The 22124-nt window shown below is 39.1% G+C and overlaps 1 protein-coding gene across 3 annotated transcripts in view; it reads right to left on the bottom strand.

Moving 5' to 3' along the window:
• The window catches only part of SH3GL2 (SH3 domain containing GRB2 like 2, endophilin A1), a 247339-nt gene that overhangs the window by 5030 nt on the left and 220185 nt on the right, over positions 1–22124 (bottom strand). For all 3 annotated transcript variants that reach the window (XM_030818031.1, XM_003260401.3, XM_030817961.1), the window contains exons 4-7: positions 5573–5716; positions 4590–4723; positions 2536–2694; positions 746–849 (exon numbers count right to left, since the gene is read on the bottom strand). In XM_030818031.1, coding sequence (XP_030673891.1) covers positions 746–849; positions 2536–2694; positions 4590–4723; positions 5573–5716 — 541 coding nt within the window. The remainder of the gene's footprint in view (positions 1–745; positions 850–2535; positions 2695–4589; positions 4724–5572; positions 5717–22124) is intronic.

Raw genomic sequence — 22124 nt, 5'->3', positions numbered from 1 at the left:
AAAAAGCCTGCTGAGGTGACCCTTTGAGGTATACATGTTCAGCAAAATCATCCTGTTTAATCTGGCTAAATTAAAATAACACATATTATCGGGCCACTGGTATATAGCCACACAGGCTGTGCCCCACAACTCCATGGAGCCACATTCACACAGTAGTTTCCTACCACTACAGCCCTGCTGTGAGGTACATCTAATGAGGTGAAAGCAGCGCTCTCTGATGGCAGAGGACTTGACCACCATTCAGAGAAACACAAGATGTGAAAAGAAACAGACTTTCAAACAGGTTATGGCTGACTGTGAACTCCACTCGTACCACTGAGTGACCCTGGGCTAGTTACTTCACCTCTGTTAGCCTCAGTTTACTCATCTGTTAGTCGAGGCTAAAAACACTTAGGTTACAGGGCTGTTATATGATTGATGATGATATATATCCAGTACCCACATGGAATAACTGCTCAGCAAATGGCATCCATTATCAGCAGTAGCATCCTGGTGTTCCACCTGTGGCAGCCAAAATATAATCCAAGTATCGATCTCTCATAAGCAGAAAATTAGATTCAACAGAACAACGTAAAACAAAGCACAAGAAAAAACAAAATCAAAACAATCCACAAGGCGCCTGTGTAGGATAAGCAGGAATTTTAGCAGACATCTGTCTCCAAATGTATTCTATGATTTCCATTTCTTTATACATCATTTTATAGCAATAAAATGCAAATGTGAAATGCAGGGAACTGTAGAATACCTTTCTTCCAGTCTGACCGTGACTTGCTGCAGGATCTGGACTGCCTGCTTGTGGTATTCCAGCTGAGCTTGCACAAGTGCAGAGAGCTGGCTCACTTGTTCAATCTGCAGATTGATGGGAAAATCATGCCTTAGTTTACATGTTACCATCCTTAAACAGCCACTACTGTTTCATACATACAACAGGGCTGCCCTCAACACACAGCCCCTGGTTGGTGGTGCTGATGACTGTGTGATAAGCCAACTAAGACAGATAGTTCTGCAGGTTTCAAGTCCATCAAGGATAAAAGAAAGCATCCTTATGCTTAGAATCATGCATATCAGTACCATGAGCAGAAGCAACATGGGTAACTCTCAGGAAGACCATATAGCTCTAAAGAGTCTCATGCTTAGCTACAATCTTGTATTTGGGATTTGACTTCTTTTATTGATTTCCTATAGAAAAGAAGGTACACTGACCAAAGGACTCTTTGTTCCCTATACTTTTCATGCTGTGAATATTGGTACTGTTAATTAAAATGTGACAGTATCTCACATAATGTACCTGGAGAGGTGACATGGTATGACAGAAAATCTTCTGTGCTCTATGAGCCTCATTTGTAATGTAAAAGGGTTAAATCAAGTGACATCTTGAGTTCATTCTTGCTCTAATATTCTAAGCTTGATTTCTCTTGATTTTATATTTCACATTATGATCCAGCTGAGTAGCAGCCTCGAAGTCAACAGAGGCAGTGTTGTCCCATGAATCTGGGGATAGGGAGGGGTGCTGTGTTGCAGAGAAGGAGCACTGTGATTTGGAGCACTCCTCATGCCCACAGTATTCCTCTCCAGGAGTTAGGTGGACACAAGTTGTTTTACATAAACAAAAACCTACGCTGTCTCCAGGTGGTAGGAAAGTCTGGATATGTTCAACACGCTTCCCCTGCCACAGTCAGGAGAAAGGCAAGTAGGCAATGTGATGGTTACTTTTAGGTGACAACTTGACTAGATTAAGGGATCCCCAGATAGCTGGTAAAGCATTATTTCTGGGTGTGTCTGTTAGGGTGTTTCCAGAGGAGAATGGCATTCACTCAGTAGACTAAATAAGGAAGAGCTGTCCTTCCCTATGGAGGTGGACACCATCCACTCAGCTCAGGACCCAGATAGAACAAAAAGCAGAGGAAAGGCAAATTTGTTCTCTCTCTCTTCTAGGGAAGGGACACCCATACGCTCCTGTCTTTGGATGTCACAGCTCTAGGCTTTCTGCCCTTTGGACTCTGGGACTTGCACCAGTACTACTGATGCCCCCTGCTCCACAACTGAGTTCTCAGGCCTCTACTGAATCATACATAGATCATCAGAAATATCCTTTATCTTCCCACTATTGATAAGTGAGATGGTCCCTGACTTTACGATTTGTAGGCTTTATGATGGTGCAGAATTGATATGCACTCAGTAGAAACCATACTTCAAGTACCCATACAACCATTCTGTTTTTTTCCTTTTAACGCATTATTCAATAAATTACATGATATATTCAAGACTTTAACCCCATCATAAGTTAAGGAGCATCTCTACTTTAAGATTCATTAGCAGATGAGAATCTAGTTAAATCAAACTACAGGAATGCAGAAAAAACTTTTCTATTTCTCAGTCTACTTTATCACTGACAATTATTTAAAATAAATATCTACTGAAGTTCTTATCACATAGTGTAATCAGATATTAATGCTTCTAAGGGTTATGGCCTTTAACACATTAATGTTGTACCTCGATGATAAGATTAAATTGAAAACCACAGGAGTCACTTACATCCATCTCCAAGAGATTGAACATGCTTGACTCAGCAATTTCCTTAGACTCATCAAATTTCTCTAGAGCTTGACGAAGCTCTTCATCTGGAATCTTGCCTTGTCGTTTCTTCTTATAATCAAAATCCAGGCGTCGACCCTCCAACTTCTTTAGATGATGCTGAAAAAGTCAAGGGCAGGAATAGGCTTTGAAAGGGCTTATGGAAAAGGCTTATTTGAGCTCACTTCTCCATCACGTCCATTAACTTCCAAATTAAGATAGGCTAAGTTTTAAAATACAACGTCACCAGAGAAATACATATGCATCAATGGGACCAATGCTTTCAAAGGCTAAATATGGGGGAATATCTTTAAAAATAATTAAGAACAAAAGATAAATTATAGGAAATATCAGTGCCCTTTATTTTCTGGCCTTGTCAGGCCAAAGCCAAGCTGGACTAAGCCATTCCAGACCATGACAGAAACAGAGAAGGAATGCACACGCTCTATACACGATGAAAGGACACACTCACAGGCCCCACAGGCCCTGTCTTCAAGAGAAATGGTATCTCATGAGAAGCCAGAGGAAAAACACTTTCCTTGAAATTAAGTGAGATAGAAATGGCATTCTTGCTTTTCAAATCATCCAGTCTGTTACAATCACATAAGTTGCTCATCACAATATGGATTCCTGAGCTCTTGAATCGATATCTAGGGTGGGGGCCTAGGAATCTACATGTTAACACTTGCCCCAGCTGACTGATGCAGCTGTCACCAGATAAACTAAATCCAGTGATTTAGTTTAAGCCTCCCACTTGACATATAATTGAACTCAAGAACAAAATCTCACTTGGAAGGGACCTTCGAAGGGATTATATCTAATACTCCATGCCGAGCTTCAATCCCCTCGCTGCACCATCCCTAGTAGATGGCTGCCCAGGCTCCACCCATCATCTCTAGTGACCAGGTAGCAAAGTAGTTTTCCAAAGCTAAAAAGTATTTTTTTTCCCCGATAGCTAGTCTTTCACGGCTAATGGATGAAGGAAAATCCTGGATTTTCCCTTGTTACTAGGTATGTATGGAGCACAATGAAAGGAAATGAAAACAAAGTAGGGAGTGGTTAAAAAAAATGAAAAGGAAAGGAGGAAGAATAATATTCTAGACCTTCCCTCACATTGCATCCCCTGCCCCTCAGTCCATGCCCTGATCCAAACTAAATGCTCGTTTGGAAGCAACCTTCTTTTTTAAACATTTGAACTTACAGTCAGCTATAGGGTACAGCATTGGAGTCAGAGTTCTGTTTTGGATTTAGGGTGAGTCTGTCACTTACTAACTCTATAATCTTGAGCAAATGGTACTGTTAAAGGAGATTTAAGCTAGAATAAGGAGGAGGAGGCCCTAGTTCAAGTTATGGCAATCCATTTTACACCCAACAAAGTTTCAAAAAAGCTCAACAAATATTTGTTAGATAAAAAAAAGTGAGCAAACATTCCACACTCAAAGACATATGAACTTTATTTATTATAAATAGCTCGACTGCTCTACATGTTTTAGAAAGTGGCTAGTTGGTATTCTTCCTCAATCCTAACAACCATTATGAAAATATAATATAAAAACATATGCATGCATCTAATTTCTGGACTTGGAAAAAAATTAAAAAATAAAAATATATGCTTATAGAGTGATAGAATAAGTATTTATTTAAGCTAACAACTAGTACAACTAACATTTTAGTGGGTGAAATCAGCCCAGCAAACCATAGAATAATTAACAAAACTGTGTATTCTTAGGAAAAGAATATTATCCTCTGGAGAAAAAGTCTGAAAAAAACTAATTCAATATGAAAATCAAACATCGAGAAGCCAGAGACACCTCTCATGAGTGGCACAGTCATAACAGGCTGAAAAGTATCACATTTCTGGTTTCTCTCATTTTGTCTTACTGGGTTGTTTTGTAATTAACGTGCCCAGAGCTGACAACACACAGGGTAAGCTAAAAAAATGTTTTCTAAGAAAAAAGGCATCTGCATCTGTATGATTTCAACTGCCCACTTTCCAGAAGACTCACTGTACATACTTGAATTTCCCTAAGATCTTTGTCATGAAGATTCTGAAGAGGGTCAATGAAGTTCTGCTTCACTTCTATGTCCAAAGAGTCTTTGACCTCCGACAGTTCCCGCATGGCCTCCCCGACCTCACCAAGCGCTGGGCCTAGGAGAGAATAAATCTCTTTCATGTTACAGAATAAAGATGAAATGCACTCACAATAACAGGGCCATTCACAGATGAAAACCCAAAGGATTACCACTTGTCTTCTAAAGACAACAGACAAGAGAGAATGGGTATCTTCAGCTCACTCCAGGCAACAGACTCAATGCCCCCTAAGAGTGTAAATACGTCTCATCAAGAATGTAAGTTACTTTTTCCTTTAAGAAGCAATTTAGGAAGCTCTATGCCCTCTCTTGTAAATACCAGCTTTCCCTAATATGGGACTAGCTTAAGGCAAATCTATTTAGCAGAAGCAAGTACCAGAAATAGCAGGGTTCAACCAGGAAGGAGATCCCACATCACAAGGGGGTGAAAATAGAAGATGTTGGGTGTGGTAGCTGAGTGTTGGGGGAGACAGGGTGAAGGAATAAATCATGTCTCACCTTGGGCAGTAGAACTAGATACCATATACAAGTGAGCAAAGATCTATGAAAAAGCCCATGAGGCAGGGCTTTGAATCATGCTGACTGTGCCTGCTCACCCTGCTTCAATACTCAATGACTGCCAGAAACACCCAATAGAAAGTGCCGAGGAGGCATCTGGATATGTCAACCAAAGCTGTGGTAAAGACTGAGGTCTTACGGCGGGGCGGTGGGAAGAAAACTTGTAAGATAAATCACATTAGAGCAGATGAAATAATTCTGAAAACAAATTTTTGGCCCATGTATATAAGATCTAAAATTGAAAACCAAAATATAAAATGATTTGACCGATTCCCTACAGAATTTCTTACCAGCACCAAAATCCCCATGGACAAATGAAAGAATTACAATGTGAGGAAGCACTTGTTACCAAAGTTGCAATCATCTCCAAGCTCTCTTCCGAATTTGAGCATGGCCTCCGCCAGCAGCGCCTCTGCCTGAGGATAGCCTGGCCCCTTCTCCTGGCCACGGATTTTTGACATGGTGTTGATCATGCTGAGCTTAGCTCTGGAAGCTGAAGGTGGAGAGAGAACAAACTTTCAGAGTAGGCAATGTGACACTGTTGAAACAGGGCTGGATGGAGGATCAGGTCTCAAAGCGGCCTACAAAGTAGCTCAGCTACTCATAAGTGTACCTTCAGTACGCTCCAGTGTTCTCTCCATTGGTCAGTCTAATCAATCACTTTTTTAAAGTACTAAACTCTCCCTTTCCCTTAAGATCTTATAATGAATTACAGCAACACTGTTCTGGGTGAAGCAGGATTACAGGCTCAAATCCTATCGCTGTGTGCCCTTCCCCATCCCCCCTTCATTGTGGTGGCCCCTGCAGTGACTCTGTGGAGCTGGATGCTTCCATGGAGAGCTTTTTAGAAACTCTCGGATTATGTGATGATCTCTAAATTTTATTCTAGTTTTATAGTTCAATTCTAGGAGTCTAAGGATTAAAGTAAGGAACCAATGGTAAATTCTTGCAGAGTGGGCCTTATGCCTTGTTTCCCTTATACCATGTATGAAATAGAACTATTTTCAAAATCATTTCTCAACTAAGATTCTGATGGCAAACAGACCCATGAAGAGCAAAAATACTGTGTTTATTTAAAAGAATCATTTCTCTAGCACATAACTAGAGAAAATTAGTTTTCTGCCTCAAAGAGAACATTTCAATTTCTCTTTCTTTGCTTTTGTTTTTATAAAAGAAGTTGCCTAGAAAGCAATTCCAGTGTTAGTGGCAAAAACAGCTTTATTAAAAAAAATTGTTAAAGCCTATGACTTAATTGACGCTAGGATACCTCGGTTCCTCAGGTTCAAAATTAGAGCTGGGATTACACATTAACCTAAGACTATACCCCAAATCCCATCTTCATGGAAACCCCACATAGAATCACAGCTTAAGGTACTTCCAGCATTCAGTGGCTGACAATCTTGACATTTATTTCATAAGGCTTTTATTTAAACTTTGAGTCTTAGAGGCATTGAATAGAGATGAGAAAAGTTATCAGGAGAGGACATCCTGCAACCCTGTCCCAGGGATATTACAATGAGCAAGACAATTATGGTCCCCGCTTTCACAAAGTTTATAATGAACTGAGGGTAGAGTCTATTTTAAAATTAGAGTGGAGTATATACGCCAAGTGCCTTGATGGGGGATTGAGGAGAGTCCCAGATATATGGCACTGTCCTCGTCTGTGGGTGAGGGGCATTGCAAAGGATTCCTGGAGGGAAGTATCTTTAAGTTTAGAACCAAACAGTATGTAGCAGTTAGTCAGGCTAACAGCACATGTAAAGGCTGGTGGTGACTGGAAAAATATAAAATTCACTTCTTATTTGCTTTTTCATATAAAAGGGATCATATGTTAAGTTTGAAAAATAGAAAATGCAGGCTAAGTGTGGTGGCTCGTGCCTATAATCCCAGCACCTTTGGTGCCCAAGGCAGGAGGATCATTTGAGGCCAGAAGTTTGAGACCAGCAAGGCAACATAGCAAGACCTCGCTTCTACAAAAAAAATTTAAAAGTTAGCAGGGTACGGCGGTGCCCTCTCAATTACTAGGGAAGCTGATGTGGAAAGACTGCTCAAGGCCAGGAGTTGGAGGCGGTAGTGAGCTATGATGGTACCACTCCACTCGGGGTGACACAGCAAAGAGCCTGTCTCTTTTTTAAAAAGAGAAAATGCCACAGAACCATTTTTAAGGGAACAATATCATTATTTTCTGCAGTGAGCCATATCTGAGATCCAGGAAGGACACAGTCCCAGCACTCAAGGTGCTCACAATATAGTGAGGAGTAAGATAAACAGTGGCAACAAGTATGATAAATATTATCATGGCTGATATCATGGGACTAGGGGGACACTGAAGAATGACAGCACGAATAAAATGAAAACGGTGCAAATACAATAAGCAACACCTAAAACACACAGAACGAATAGAAGGAAAGGAGAAACAGAGTAATGAAACCACACATGAGTTAATCCCTACAAATACTATTCAGGCCATTTTACATTTAAGGATGCATTCCTTTTATAAAAGCTGGATGTGGTAAGTGCTTATATCTTGGCTCTATTAAAGGCTGTCTCCAGGTAAGTAATTCTAAACAGTTTAATACATTGTGACTGATTTTCAAATACATCATTTTGAATGTTGTTCAATTATGAAGAGCTTTATTCTTTTACTAAGAATATCTTGGATATGTTCTATATTTTCATAAGAAGGAGAAAGAATGCCATCTTCTACTAGCTTATCTACTTCAAATGATTAAAAAAGCCTATTAATCCACATATCTGAAGAGACTAGCTTTTAAATTCATTCACAAATTTATTACATATTAAGAATCTTGGGTTAATGAAACTTCTGTGTTATTAAAAATATCATCAGACTTCCAAATTAATCATCTTCAAATGTTAACATAATTATCTTTAAATGATTGTTTAAAGCAGTACTTTAAGAAACTGAGAGTGAGTTTGGAAAATACAAATTTAAAGCACTCAAATTCCTATTATATACTCTCAACCTGGATTGCTTTACCAAGTTGTATGTGCCCTTAGAGATCTATGTCCCTTCTCTTCTAAACATACCTAACTCCTCTCCTTCAAACTCTTAGGAATCTACTTCTAGGTGATTCCCAGAAGGAAATGTACTGGGTGAACTAAAACAGCAGGAAGTAAAATTAGGATGACCATAAAAGGCTGACCTGTTCCCAAAAGGGCCCTACTGTTTTGTCCTCTGCTAAAATGTGTAGTTTCTTTTTTGACCTTAAAATTTATGCTGTCTTTTAAGGAAGACAAATGGGGGCAGTTGAGGCTCAATCTTAACTCCCAACTCTAAAGCATAATCTGTAGCATCCCTGAACAAGCTTTCTAATTCTGGGAACAGCCAAAGGGAGGTCTAAGCTCTGCTGAGAATAAAATGGAAGCTCTGCTAGCCCTGCCTATTTTCCTCTGACCTAAAAGCAGTGTCCATGTGAGTCACTGCCTGGTCTGTCCTACAGCTACTTATCTAGTGTGGCAACTAGCTGAGGATACTGTAAACTCAGTACTTCTGCTAAATCTTAGTTTTTATTTCCTAATCCAAAAAAACAAACAGGAAAACCACTAGGTCTTGCTTTCCATGGAAAACAGCAGAGTCCATTAAAATGAACATTAGCTTTGAGCGCATACAGACATAGCTAAAAATCCAGGCTATAAATCTTGCTAGTTAGCTGTGAATCCCTGAGAAATCTCTCATTCATAAGACTGTTATCAGTGTTCAATGATAAACAGCAAAAACCAGCACAGACAACACAACAAGCACTGGATACTGGGGAAAATATTCTTTCTTTCCCCCTTCAGGCTCCCCTGTCAGTGTGTGTTCTGGAATGCTCTACTGACAACTTGGTTGCACAGAGAACTGTACTGCCCAGAGTCCCTTCCTTGCGTGTTTCCATGGACAAAAGTCAGAATTGGTCCAAAGTGAAGTTGTGCAAGATTTGGGAGGTGAAGTTGAAGCAGCAGCCCTAATACTATGAAGGCTGGCATTAGTCAGAGGGAGTGACAGAAAGACGCAGAGGTGCCTGTGGGTTCCAGTTTTTCCTTGCTCTTCCCCACTGTATGCTGAATTACTTCATTTAAACATTTTAATTTTTTATAAAATGCTTCTGTATACATCATTTTTTCAAACCCTTAGGTAAAGCTTTCCTGTTCAAAAGTACCATGACCGCCCACTGTGCTTTGGAATGGCACTAGAGGCTGCTGATACAATCTGATCACACCACTCACTCTGTGGGGTCTCATAGGATGGTTTGAGAGCAGGTCTCCTTGGCACCAGGCCTGCTTTTCCCTCACACTAATTAAATGTTAAGGATTCTGAGGCTACCACTGAGTCTTTTCATTTCTGCTGACTCCATTTTGTAAAGTACAGAAGAGTACAGTTCCACTTCTCAGGTAGACTAAAAAGCTATATGGTTTGCCATCATTCACTCCAATCTTCCCTTACGAATCTGGCCCTTTGGAAGCACTTCCTTCTTAAATTATGCCATGAAAATCTGCTTTATGTGAGGATGACAAAAAGTGATCACATGCTCTCCCAGAATCAGAAAAAAGCCTTTTATTTTCCCTGAAAAAGAGAGTTCCCAAGCTAAATCATGAGTCCCACACCAAGGAGTTTAAAAAAGATTAAATTGATTAAAATCAATAAGTAGGTTACACTGGAAACAATTATGCATTCCCTATACAGAAGAAATGTGAAGTTTCACTGCCTGGTTGAATAGTCATTTACCAAAAATCTATTTTTAAAAGATTTTCTCTGTGATAAAGTGAGCAAAAGAAATATTCATGAAGCACCTATAATGTGCAAGTGCCATGTCTAGGGAAACTCTGAAAGAAGTGAGGTGCAGCCTCTGCTCTTAAAAAGCTTATTATCCAGGTGGAGAGTCAGAGCGCTCACTTACTGCTGTGAGGCAGAGTGTGGGCGAGGCTGTAATGTATTGATATTTACACTGCAGGAGACACAGCAACAAATTCCACCTGAAAGAGTAAGGCCGGGGAGGCTAATGAACAGGTGATGCTCGAGCTGGGCTTTCTGAAAGAGTGAACCGTAAAGAGAGAGACCTGGGAAAGGCCATTCTAGGTACCTGGAGAATCTGAGTAAAGTATACAAAACAGAGATAGATCAAGTGTTCAGAGCTTGAAACAACCAGAACTCTCAAATACTGCTGGGAGGAGGATAAATTGGTAGAAAACTCTGGAAAACAATTTGGTAGTGTTTACTAAAGCTGAATAGACACATACCCTGCAACCCAGTAACTCCACTTCTAGGTGTATATCCATCAGAAATGTGTACATGCATAACAGACATGTACAAAACTGTGCTATTCAAAATATCTAGAAAATGGAAACACCTAAACAGCTCATCAGTGGAGAAAAATGGACAAATAAACTATGCTATGTTCTCACAAGGGAGTTCTACAGAGCAATGAGAATGAAAGAAGTAGAAAAAATAGAAAGATGAACAAAATAAGCCAGATCAAAAGAATACATGTTCTATGATCATATTTCAGTTAAAAAACAGATAAAAATGTATAGCGTTAAAGGTCAGGGCAGCTAGCATCTGTGGAAGGAGCTTTTGGGATGTTGACAATGTTCAGTTTCTTGAACTATGTACCTTTAAACAGAAGCATCAGTTTATAATAGTTCATTGAGCAATATACTTTTGATATATGTGTTGTACTTTTTGTATGTTACAGATCAATAACAAATTCAGAAATTTCACTCCTAAACATTCTGATGTAATTGGTTTGGCATGTGGTCTGGACACAGCAGTTTTTAAAATCCCAAAGGCAATTCTAATGTGCAGCCAAGGTTGAGAACCACTGTGTTAGCCTCTAGACTGAAAATATGGGAGGTGATGATACAAATGTGAGATAAAGAACGCAGGACAAAGAGAAGATTTTAGAGTGGAAATGTGTAAGTACTTCAATTGCAGAAACACAAAGTCTAACAATATCCATGTGGTTCTACAGCAGACAACCAAGCAAATCGGTCTTGGGCTCACAGGATGGTGGGGGGAGAGGTAAAGAAAAGCAACTTATCTGACAACATCTGAAATCTTGAAGGCTAGGCCATAAGATAACAGAAAGCAGCAGAAGAAAACTGCCCCCAAATGAAGATGAAACAAAATTCAAGAACAGTTTTCTTCCAGTGGTTTTATATGTGGCAGGTGAGATTATCTTTTAATTTACTCCAAGCCAGGAGCTTTATATAAACAATTTACCTTAATCTTCACAACTCCGTGGGTTTGGTTCAATTATTCCTATTTGCAGAAAGAGGGATGGGCTGCACTATAAAGAAAGGATATGGAAACTCAGAGAGCCTGGAAAGCCTATCCAAGTTCTCATAGTTACTAACAGGCAAAGATTGGATTCAGGCTCAGGTCTGAGCCACTCCCAAACCCACTCTCTTTCCCATTCCGTCAAATTTCCTGTGGGACTCAAAGTTTCAGATGGAAACCCTGAAGTCTCCAAAAAACAAAATCCTTGTCTAAAGCTTTTACTAGTGGTGGTCAACCTGATGCATATCAGAATTACTCAGAAAACTTTTAAAACCATAGATTTAAGGACCCCATCTCTATCTTAATGATTTAGAATATCCAGTGGGTTAGGCCACCAAGCATGTGTCCAAGGGGCCTTGGGGATATAAGCAAGCAAGCCTGGGCCCTGAAGTCCCACCTCTTATCAGGTCTGGCCAATTGTATCACCTCCTTCAGGTGGCAAGCTGATGATTCTCATGTACCTCTGCAGGCTAGCCCTTTACACTGTATTACAGACTCAGGCATTCTAATACCTACTTGACTGCACTAGGATGTGTAGGCCTCTCAGACTTAACATATTCAAACTAAACTCCAGATTTCCTGTCATCATTCCAAACCTGCTCCTCCTACAGTACTCTCAATATTAATGAATACAACTCCATTCAGTCTTCCACTTGCTCAGGCACTAGACTTCACAGTTATCTTTGATGTCTCTCTCACCTAATATGCAATTAGTCGCAAATTCGGTCAGCTCTACATTCAAAACATATCTAGGATCAGACTGTTTCTCACTCTGGTCTAGGCTACTACCATCTCTCTAGCCTGGATTATTCAAATAAGCTCCTACTGGCCTCCCTGCTTCCACGCTTGCCCCCTATCATTTACCCTCAATAGAAGAGTAAGGACAGTCCTATTTAGTGTAATTCAGATCACATCCCTCTTCTCCCCAAAGCAATTTAATGTGTTCCCATGTCATTCAGGGTAGGAACCAAAGTCCCAACAGTGGTGACAAGGTCCTATGTGCTCTTGCCTCTCTGACCTCCCCCAGCCAACATGGCACTTTACTGTTCTCATATACATGAGAACTTCCCAGACCCGGTCATACTCTCCCCCTCTTACTCTTCATTTTAATTCATTGCACTGATCACATCTGACATTAGGTATTATTCTCTATCAGTCTCATCCTTCCAGAGTATAGGCCCCATGAGGGCAGGGGCTTTGCCTGCCTCATTCACTCATACATGCCCAGGGCTCAGAAATGCCTTAGAATAAATGTGGAAGATAACTGAAAAAAATGAATGGATTTCTTCATCTACAGAATGGAGAAAATCAAAGCTACCTTGCTGGATTTATTGTGAGGATTAGAAACGATGTTTTAGAGTATCCAGCACCGTGCCTGGCACATGGAACTATTCAATAAAATGGAGGCTATGACCAATATGGTAAATTGTGTTATGGAAGTAGATTAACCAAGAGGTATACTGAAATGTATAAATATGGCACTCCCAGATTGTCATGGACAAGAGGAAAGTTCTTAGAGTTGGTGGGTTTGGCTATAAATATCTAGTTTGCCTCTAGTACAAAACTAAAGAGAGAGATAAGAGCCCAACCTACGCTAAAGGAATAGAGTTGGTAAGTGATGAATGTAAAAAAGGTAAGAAGACTGCTATTTGTCCTCCCCAAATTCATATGCTGAAGCCCTAATACCCAATGTAGTTGTATTTGGAGATAGTGCTTTTAGGAAGTAATTAAGATTAAATGAAGTCAAGAGGTCAAAGTCCTAATCCAATAGGATTGGTGACCTTATAAGAGAGGAAGAGAGAAAACAATCTCTCTCTCTCCACACACATGCACCACGAAACGGTTACATGAGGACATAGTGAGAAGGCGGCTATCTACCAGCTAGGAAGAGAGCCCTCATCAGAAATTAAAACATGGTCCAGCAACTTGATCTTGGACTATATAACCTCCAGAACTGCAAGAAAATAAATTTCTATCGTTTATGATATTTTGTTATGGCAGCCTGAGCTGACATAGGTCACATTCTGAGGTTCTGGGGGAAAATGAAATGAATTTGAGAGGGATACCACTCAACCCATATACTTTCTTTTTAAACTTGATTATTTTAACAAACTTTAAATCAAAGTAATTTTTTAAAACACATGAAGAAATGCTCATCATCACTGGCCATCAGAGAAATGCAAATCAAAACCACAGTGAGATACCATCTCACACCAGTTAGAATGGCAATCATTAAAAAATCAGGAAACAACAGGTGCTGGAGAGGATGTGGAGAAATAGGAACACTTTTACACTATTGGTGGGACTGTAAACTAGTTCAACCATTGTGGAAGTCAGTGTGGCGATTCCTCAGGGATCTAGAACTAGAAATACCATTTGACCCAGCCATCCCATTACTGGGTATATACCCAAAGGACTATAAATCATGCTGCTATAAAGACACATGCACACGTATGTTTATTGCAGCACTATTCACAATAGCAAAGAGTTGGAACCAACCCAAATGTCCAACAACGATAGACTGGATTAAGAAAATGTGGCACATATACACCATGGAATACTATGTAGCCATAAAAAATGATGAGTTCATGTCCTTTGTAGGGACATGGATGAAACTGGAAAACATCATTCTCAGTAAACTATCGCAAGGACAAAAAATCAAACACCGCATGTTCTCACTCATAGGTGGGAATTGAACAATGAGAACTCATGGACACAGGAAGGGGAACATCACATTCCAGGGACTGTTGTGGGGTGGGGGGAGGGGAGAGGGACAGCATTAGGAGATATACCTAATGCTAAATGACGAGTTAATGGGTGCAGGAAATCAACATGGCACATGGATACATATGTAACAAACCTGCACATTGTGCACATGTACCCTAAAACCTAAAGTATAATAAAAAAAAAAGTTAAATATGGAAACATAAATCTTAATAATTATAGTAGATCTGATGGAACAGACTGCTTGCAAATTTTATCTACTAAAATATATGGTTTAGAGCTCACTGATTTATTCTAATAAAATATTTTATTACATCTCGCTAAAAAAAAAACTATCTGAATTCCTATATTTGTGAGCAAACCAATTATTACATAATTTTCATTTCACATGGATTTCTGAAGCTTTTATCTTTATAAATATTCCAGCTGGGTTTACTCTTTTTGAATAAAGTCATCTTAAAAAGTTAAGTTTGAAAGAAGCCTCTAAAATATATATACAATTTCTTGACTGCATGGTTATTGAGTCCTTGGGTAACAATATTTTACTAACTAAATGCTTTATTTCCATAAGTACACAAGCATGAGATAAACCAATGAATGTGTAATCTAAGACTTTCCGAAATAAAGAAGAGGCAGGTCCCTAACACTCTCCATTCTACAAAGGTCTCCCTGCTTCTGTCTACAGGTATTTAGAGAGCATTTGCTTCCTCCCTATCTGTGGGAGCTACTCTCTCTTGGCAGTTCAACCTAGTGGTGTGCTGGAGTTAGGCCAGCACTGCTCGGGGGAGCCAAGTGTGAGCCTCTTTTTCCAAGTCAGAGTTGAGTGATGTCACATTGGTAGCTTGAAAATGGCCATGTGAGACACAGAAACTGGCTCATGCTACAAATCAAGGTTTTTCTTCCAGAAAGATGGTTGTTAAGCCTGTAGGAGCACACTGCTGGTTCCTCCCAGCTTGCGGCAAGTTTTATTGCACTCCAATTCTCATCTGTGGTGGTCAGGTATTATTATACTTCTTGGCTTAAAAAAAGAAGATGGGACATTCTGAAAATGCAAAGTACAAAGAATAACATAACGCACTCATATACACATTATTCAGATTTCTCACTGTTAAGTACAATGTTCCTGATAATCTCTCTAAACAAGTATTAATGCTTCCTTTATAGCATTTGTTTGTGTGTGTCTCTAAAACAGGACAGACTTAAGGTTGTGAGGTTGTTGAGGTTATGACAGACGTTTGTAGGAATGCCCTTGAGATTCTTTTTCTGGAAAGGTGTAAAACGTCAGGGGACCAAGCCTCTGAGGGCTAAGCAAAAGCAGTGTTTTCTAAGGGGGTTTAGTCCCAAGGACAGTGATGCCAGAAGATGGAATGCTCCTTTTCCTAGGGAAAAAAATAGGGAGTTTTAATGTCTGCTTTTTTTAAAGTTTCATTTACTACAATTCAAAATCAAGGTTTATCACAAATGAGATTTCTGTCACACTGGAAACCAGCAGTCTCTGTGGAACGGAGAGGCCCAGCACAAACCTGAACAAACGGCGGAGCTGCAGAGGCACAGGGGTGTGAACATGAGTGTTCCCTGCTGGAAGAGCAGGGATGAGGGGTGAGTCTGCCCTCCACACCCCATTTTTCTCCCCACCCTAGATGATTATGATGGGAGTATTTAGGGAAAGACCTTTTGTAAATCACTTTTTAAAAATTACAACCTGATTTAAATTGCTGTATTCTCAAGAGTGGCTTCCTTCTTTCACTGTGAAATTTCAAATAAAAACATAATGACAGGGCATCTGTCTATCACAACAGGGAAGAAGAAAATCCAACCCCCACCCTTGGTGTGAGTTGATGAACACAGCTGATGCACTTGGGCAGAACAGGTGGCCACAGTACTCCAAGTCACATCTTCCTGTTCTGACTGTTGAGGGAAACCTAATGGCTTTAGCATCTATCAGGGAAGACCAAAGACATGAAACGTGGTTTCTGAAGTCTTTCACTGCTTTTAGTGACTTAATTCCTTTGTCATCCCTATCTGTCTTATAGAAACCAAGCCTCATTGCCCAAAGGAGCAGAGATCTTAAGCAGGACAAATGCCAAATAATTTGTAGTAGTATTCATTAATTGCTACTATCTGGCCCAGAAACTTAGAAAGAGCCCTGAAATACCTGAAAAACTGAAGACCATAACCAGATTTCATCCTATAACTATAATTTCAGAAGTATCTACTACATATATAATGCGTACACATCATCCAGCCTTGCAAAACACAAGAGATGGGTTTTGTTTCTCCATTTTACAGATGGAAAATGAAGTACAGAAAAATGTTAGTTTTTTTTTCTCTATTTTCCCACTTTTGGAGAAAATTACAGTTGACGGCTATTTCATTGAAATGGCAACCAACAGCTAAAAATATACTTGCCTCTTCATCACCTATCAAGAACCAAGGATGTCTTTAATTGATGGAAAAAATTAAAAGTTTGTTCTTGGAAAAGATCAACAAAATTGACAAACATTTAGCTAGCTGAACTAGGAAAAAAAAGAGAAAAGACACAAATTACTAAAATCAGAAATAAAAAGTGGGGATATTCATTCTGATCTACACAAGTAAACAAGATTATTAAGAGAGTACTATGAACAACTGCACAACAATGAATTGTATAACCTAAATGAAATGGACAAACTCTTAGAAACACAAAACCTGCCAAGACGAACTCACAAAGAAATAGAAAATCTGAACAGACCTATCATTAGTAAGAAGATTGAATCAGTAACCAAAAATCTCCCAACAAAGACAAGCCTAGGATCTGATGGCTTCACCAGTGACTTCTACCAAATATTTGAAGAACTAACACCAACCCTCCTCAAACTTTTCCAAAAAATTGAAGAAGGAAAATTTCCTGCTCATTCTATGAGGACAGCATTATCTTGATAGCAAAGCCAGACAAAGACACTACAAGACAACTAGAGACCAATATCTCTTTTGATCATTGTTGTGAAAATTCTCAACAAAATGCTAGCAAAGCAAATTCAACAGCATATTTTAAAAATTATACCCCATGACCAAGTGGTATTTGTTCCTGAAATACAAGCATATGGTTCAATATACAAAAACGGGTCTATCTAATACCTCACATTAACAAAATAGAGTAAAAAAAAAAACACACACACACACATGATCATCTCAATTGATGCAGGAATAAGTGTTGACTAAGTTCAACACCTTTTCATGATAAAAACAATAAGCTAGGAATAGGAAGAAATTACCTCAACATGGTAAAAGTCATATATGAACACCTCACAATGAACATCATACTAAATGGTGAAAGACTGAAAGCTTTTACTCTAAGATCAGTAACAAGACAATGATGCCCACTGTGACCACATCTATTCAACACAGTACTGAACGTTCTGGCCAGGGCAATTTGGTAAGAAAAAGGAATCCAAATTGGATGTAAACAAGTAAAATTATCTATTTTCAGATGATATGATCTTACATATAGAAAACTCTAAAGATTTCCCACAAAAAGCTGTCAGAACTAATAAATGAATTCAACAAAGTAGCAGGACACAAAGTCAACACACAAAAATCAGTTGCATTTCTATACACTGACAACGAACAATCTGAAAAGGAAATTAAAAGGTTAATTCCATTTACAATAGTATCAAAAAGAATAAAATACTCAGGAATTAATTTAACCAAGGAGGTAAAAGACTTCAACAATGAAAACTACCAAACACTGCTGAAAGAAATTTTAAAAGACATATATAAATGGAAATACATCCCATGTTCATGAACTCGAAGACTTAATATTATTAAGACGTCAACATTATTCAAAGCAATCTACAGATTCAATGCAATCCCTATCAAAGTCTCAGTAACATTTTTTGTAGAAATGGAAATCCCATCCTAAAATTCATATGGAATCTCAAGAGACTCCAAGTAGCAAAAAGAATCTTAAAAAAACAAAGCTAGAAGACTCACAGCTCCTGATTTGAAAACTCACTACAAAGCTATGGTAATACAGTGCGGTACTGTCATAAAGACAGACATGTAGGCCAAGGGAACAGAGTAGAGAGCCCAGAAATAAACCCTTGCATACATGGTCAAATGATTTTTGACAAAGGTACCAAGACCACTCATGAGAAATAATAATCTTTTCAACCAACGGTGCTCGGAAAAATGGATCTACATGCAAAAAATGAATTTGGACCTTTTTCTAATACTATATACAAAAATTAACTCCAAATACATTAAAGAGCTAGCTGTAAGATCTAAAACTCTAGAACTCTTAGAAGAAAACACAGGCAAAAGCTTCATGACACTGGATGTGGCAATGAATTCCTGGATATGATACCAAAGGCATACGCAACAACAAAAAAATTACACAATTGGACTTCATGAAAGTTAAGAAATTGTGTGCATCAAAAGACACTATAAAGTGAGTAAAAAGGCAACCCACAGAATGGGAGAAAATATTTGTAAATCATGTCTGATATGTACAGAACTCCTAAAACTCAACAAAAAACCCAAACAACTGGATTAATAAATGAGTGAAGCCTTGAATTGACATTTCCCCAAAGAAGATATACAAATGGCTAAAAAGCACATAAAAAGGTGCTCAACATCACTAATCATTAGGTCATTACAAATCAAAATTACAATGAGACACCACCTCACACTCATAAGGATGGTAAACATCAAAAAATCAGAAAATAACAAGTGTTAGCAAGGATGTAGAGTAACTTGAACACTTGTGCACTGTTGGTGAGAAAGTAAAATGGTGCAGAAAAGAGCACAGTGGTACCTCAGAAATAAAAAAAAGAATTCCCTTAAGTTCCAGCAATTCCATTTCTGGATATTTACCCAAAATAATTGAATGCAGAGTTTCAGAGAGATATTTGTATACTCATGGTCATAGAAGCATTATTCACAATAGCTAAAATGTGAAAGCAACTCAGTTGTCCATCAACAGGTAAACCTATATAAAAATTGCACTATTTACACACAATGGAATATTATTCAGCCTTAAAAAGGAAGGCAATTCTTATATACACTATTACATAAGTAAACCTTGGGACATTATGCCAAGTGAAAGAAACCTGTCACAAAAAAGACAAATGCTATGTGATTCCACTTATATAAAGTAATTAGAATAATTAAAATCATAGAGCTAGAAAGTAGAATGGTGGTAGCCAGGGGCTGAAGTAGGAAAGGGGGAGTTATTACTTAATGAGGATAGAGTCTCACTTTTACAAGACAAAAAGAGTTATGGTGATGGATGGTGGTGGTGATTACGCAACATTATGAATGTATTTAATACCAGTGAAATGTATACTTAAAAATAGTTAAGATAATTTCATGTTATGCATGTTTTACTATGAAAAATAAGAAAAATTAATTCTAAATTATTTTAACTAAATTTGTGACGTCTAATATAGAGATTACAATTGTAATATGAGTATAAATCCTCAAATCACACTAATTAAGATTTGGGGCTTAATACTTGCAACAAAATTTATGTAATAAATAGCATCTTAGCACGCATTTCATTTTGGCAACATGTGATTATTGCATATTATGGCCTGGTTTCCTTAGGTGAAGTCTCAGAGCATCTACAAGTCTGAAACGTGGCCCTCTGATGCTCCCTGCACTGATACCAATGTGCTCTGCTGTTTTGCACACTAACGATTACTAAACGACAGAAAGAGTTATATTGTAATGAGAACTTAGGTAAATATACTCACATCTATGTTGTTTCTTTTGTAGTTAACTATTAGAAGAGACTGAGAAAAGGGAAGAGGAAGATTTGCCTACTGACTTACACAAACAGACAACCCTAGCACTGGATCATGCTACTCTCAACCCAAATAATGGTATTTATATAACACCTCTCTCCAAGGTGACAAAGCTCTTTTATGCCTCAAGTAGGAAACAGCGGGGAGGGATATTAAGACCCTGTGCTGTAGTACACAGTCAGCAGCCCTAAGAACTTGTGACATGGGGCAGCAAACATCTCCCACCTCAAGATGGGGTGCTGCAAGGTGCCAACACAGGTCTCACAGCATGCCCTGACAAAGCAGGCAACTGTCCCCCTCAGGGGCATAAAACAGTTTGTGCAATTTGAAAAACACACAACCCTCAGTGTACTAACATCATCATCCTTTGCTTTCTCAGGTTTTCAGAGCAAATAGAGTGTGGTGTTAATAATAAATGCTTATTGTAAGAAGGGTCCTGCAGTGAGATTTCTAAAGGCCTTGCCCACGGAGGAACTGCTGGGTTAGCATCTGAGATGCCCTAGGTTGAGCTGCAGTATCCCAGGAAAGGAAGGTGCATAATATTTCCTGAGTCCCTACTAAGTGTCAGGCACTGTGCCAAGTGTTCTTTGCTATCATGTTTCAAAACACAAAGATATCTTCAGTCTTTGCTGGAACTGGACTGACCTACACTCCCTGGGGGTTCAGGAGCCCTCATCTTAAGCTGAAAAGACAGTGACAGGTGTTCTCAATCTACCTCCTGCCTCAATGTAAGGTATCCAAGGAGCCTAAAGCCACTGGGCAAATAGCCTGATGGCCCCAGTAGACAGCTGTATGCTTGAAATAGGAGCTCTGGCTGGGAACAGCCACACTGTATTAGTTTTCTACATAGAATAACAAAGTACCACAAACTCAGCGGCTTCAAACAATACACATTACCTCACAGTTTCCACAGGTAAGTCTGGGCATGCCTAAATTGAGTCCTAGGCTCAGGGTCTCGCCAGGCTGCAAACAATGTGGAGTCAGCCTGCTTTACCATCTGGAGGCCAGAGAGGGGAGAAGTCTGCATCCAGGCTCAGGTGGGTTGCTGTCTTCCTGAGTCCGGGCTGTTCACTTCTCTGTGGCTTCCCACTGGCTATTGGCCACCCTTAGGTTCTAGAGCACTCCCAGTTCCTTGACATGTGGTCCTCTCCTTGGGCTGTCATAACATGGCAGTGTGCTTCTTCTAGACCAGGAAGGGAATGTCTCTCATATTAGTCTGCTAAGACTGTCTCATATAATGTGACATGATCATGGGAGTGATGCACCATCGATTTTGCCATATAATGTAATCACATCAAGGGAGTGGTGAGTAGTTGATTCCATTACCTTTGCCATATTTATTGGTTAGCAGCAAGTCGCAGGTTCCATCTACACCCAACAGGAAGGAATTATACAAGCGTGTGATTCTGTAGGAGTCAGCCTAGAGTATACTTGCCACACATACCAAGCCTGGAGGTATCTTTGCAGTTTAAGACTTTGTAGCATAAGACATTTTGTTTTGAAAACAGAATGTGCTTTGGAGATAGTAATATCTGAATAAAGATTCTGGCTCTTCTGTTGTATACTTCGGGCAAATTGCTAATCACCTTGCAGCTTCAGTTTTCTCATCCAAAAACAGATACAACTATTATCTATGTATATAAACATAAATGTCTATTAATAGTTTCAGCCCAGTGGTTTTATACATGAGAATATGCATATCCACACTTTTCCCAAAGCAATTGTGAAATATATTAATTGTGCATGACACCAAATAGATATTACACAGAGAACAGCTCTGATCCTGACCTGTAGAAGTCTGCAGACCATGACTCTTACCTGAAAAGTTAGCTACTCCTATAAGATGGAGCTTGTATATGCTTCACATGATTTGATTCATTCATTAAGCAAATTAATCAATTGCTAGCACCAAACTCTGTGCTTGGAACTGGGTATATATAAAGGAGTAAAAGAGACATAGTCCTTGTCTTCAATGACTATGTTTACAATATACTGGAAGAGATGAACAGCATTCATTCAATAAATAGTATTTACTGAGGGCACTGCTTCCATTATTACGAATAGTAAACAAGATAGACAAGACTCTACCCTTCTGGAGGTTACGTTCTCTATGA

Source organism: Nomascus leucogenys, chromosome 1a, assembly GCF_006542625.1.
Source record: "Nomascus leucogenys isolate Asia chromosome 1a, Asia_NLE_v1, whole genome shotgun sequence".
In the NCBI taxonomy this organism is placed as follows: Eukaryota; Metazoa; Chordata; class Mammalia; order Primates; family Hylobatidae; genus Nomascus; species Nomascus leucogenys.
This window is presented reverse-complemented; position numbering and strand designations above follow the sequence as displayed.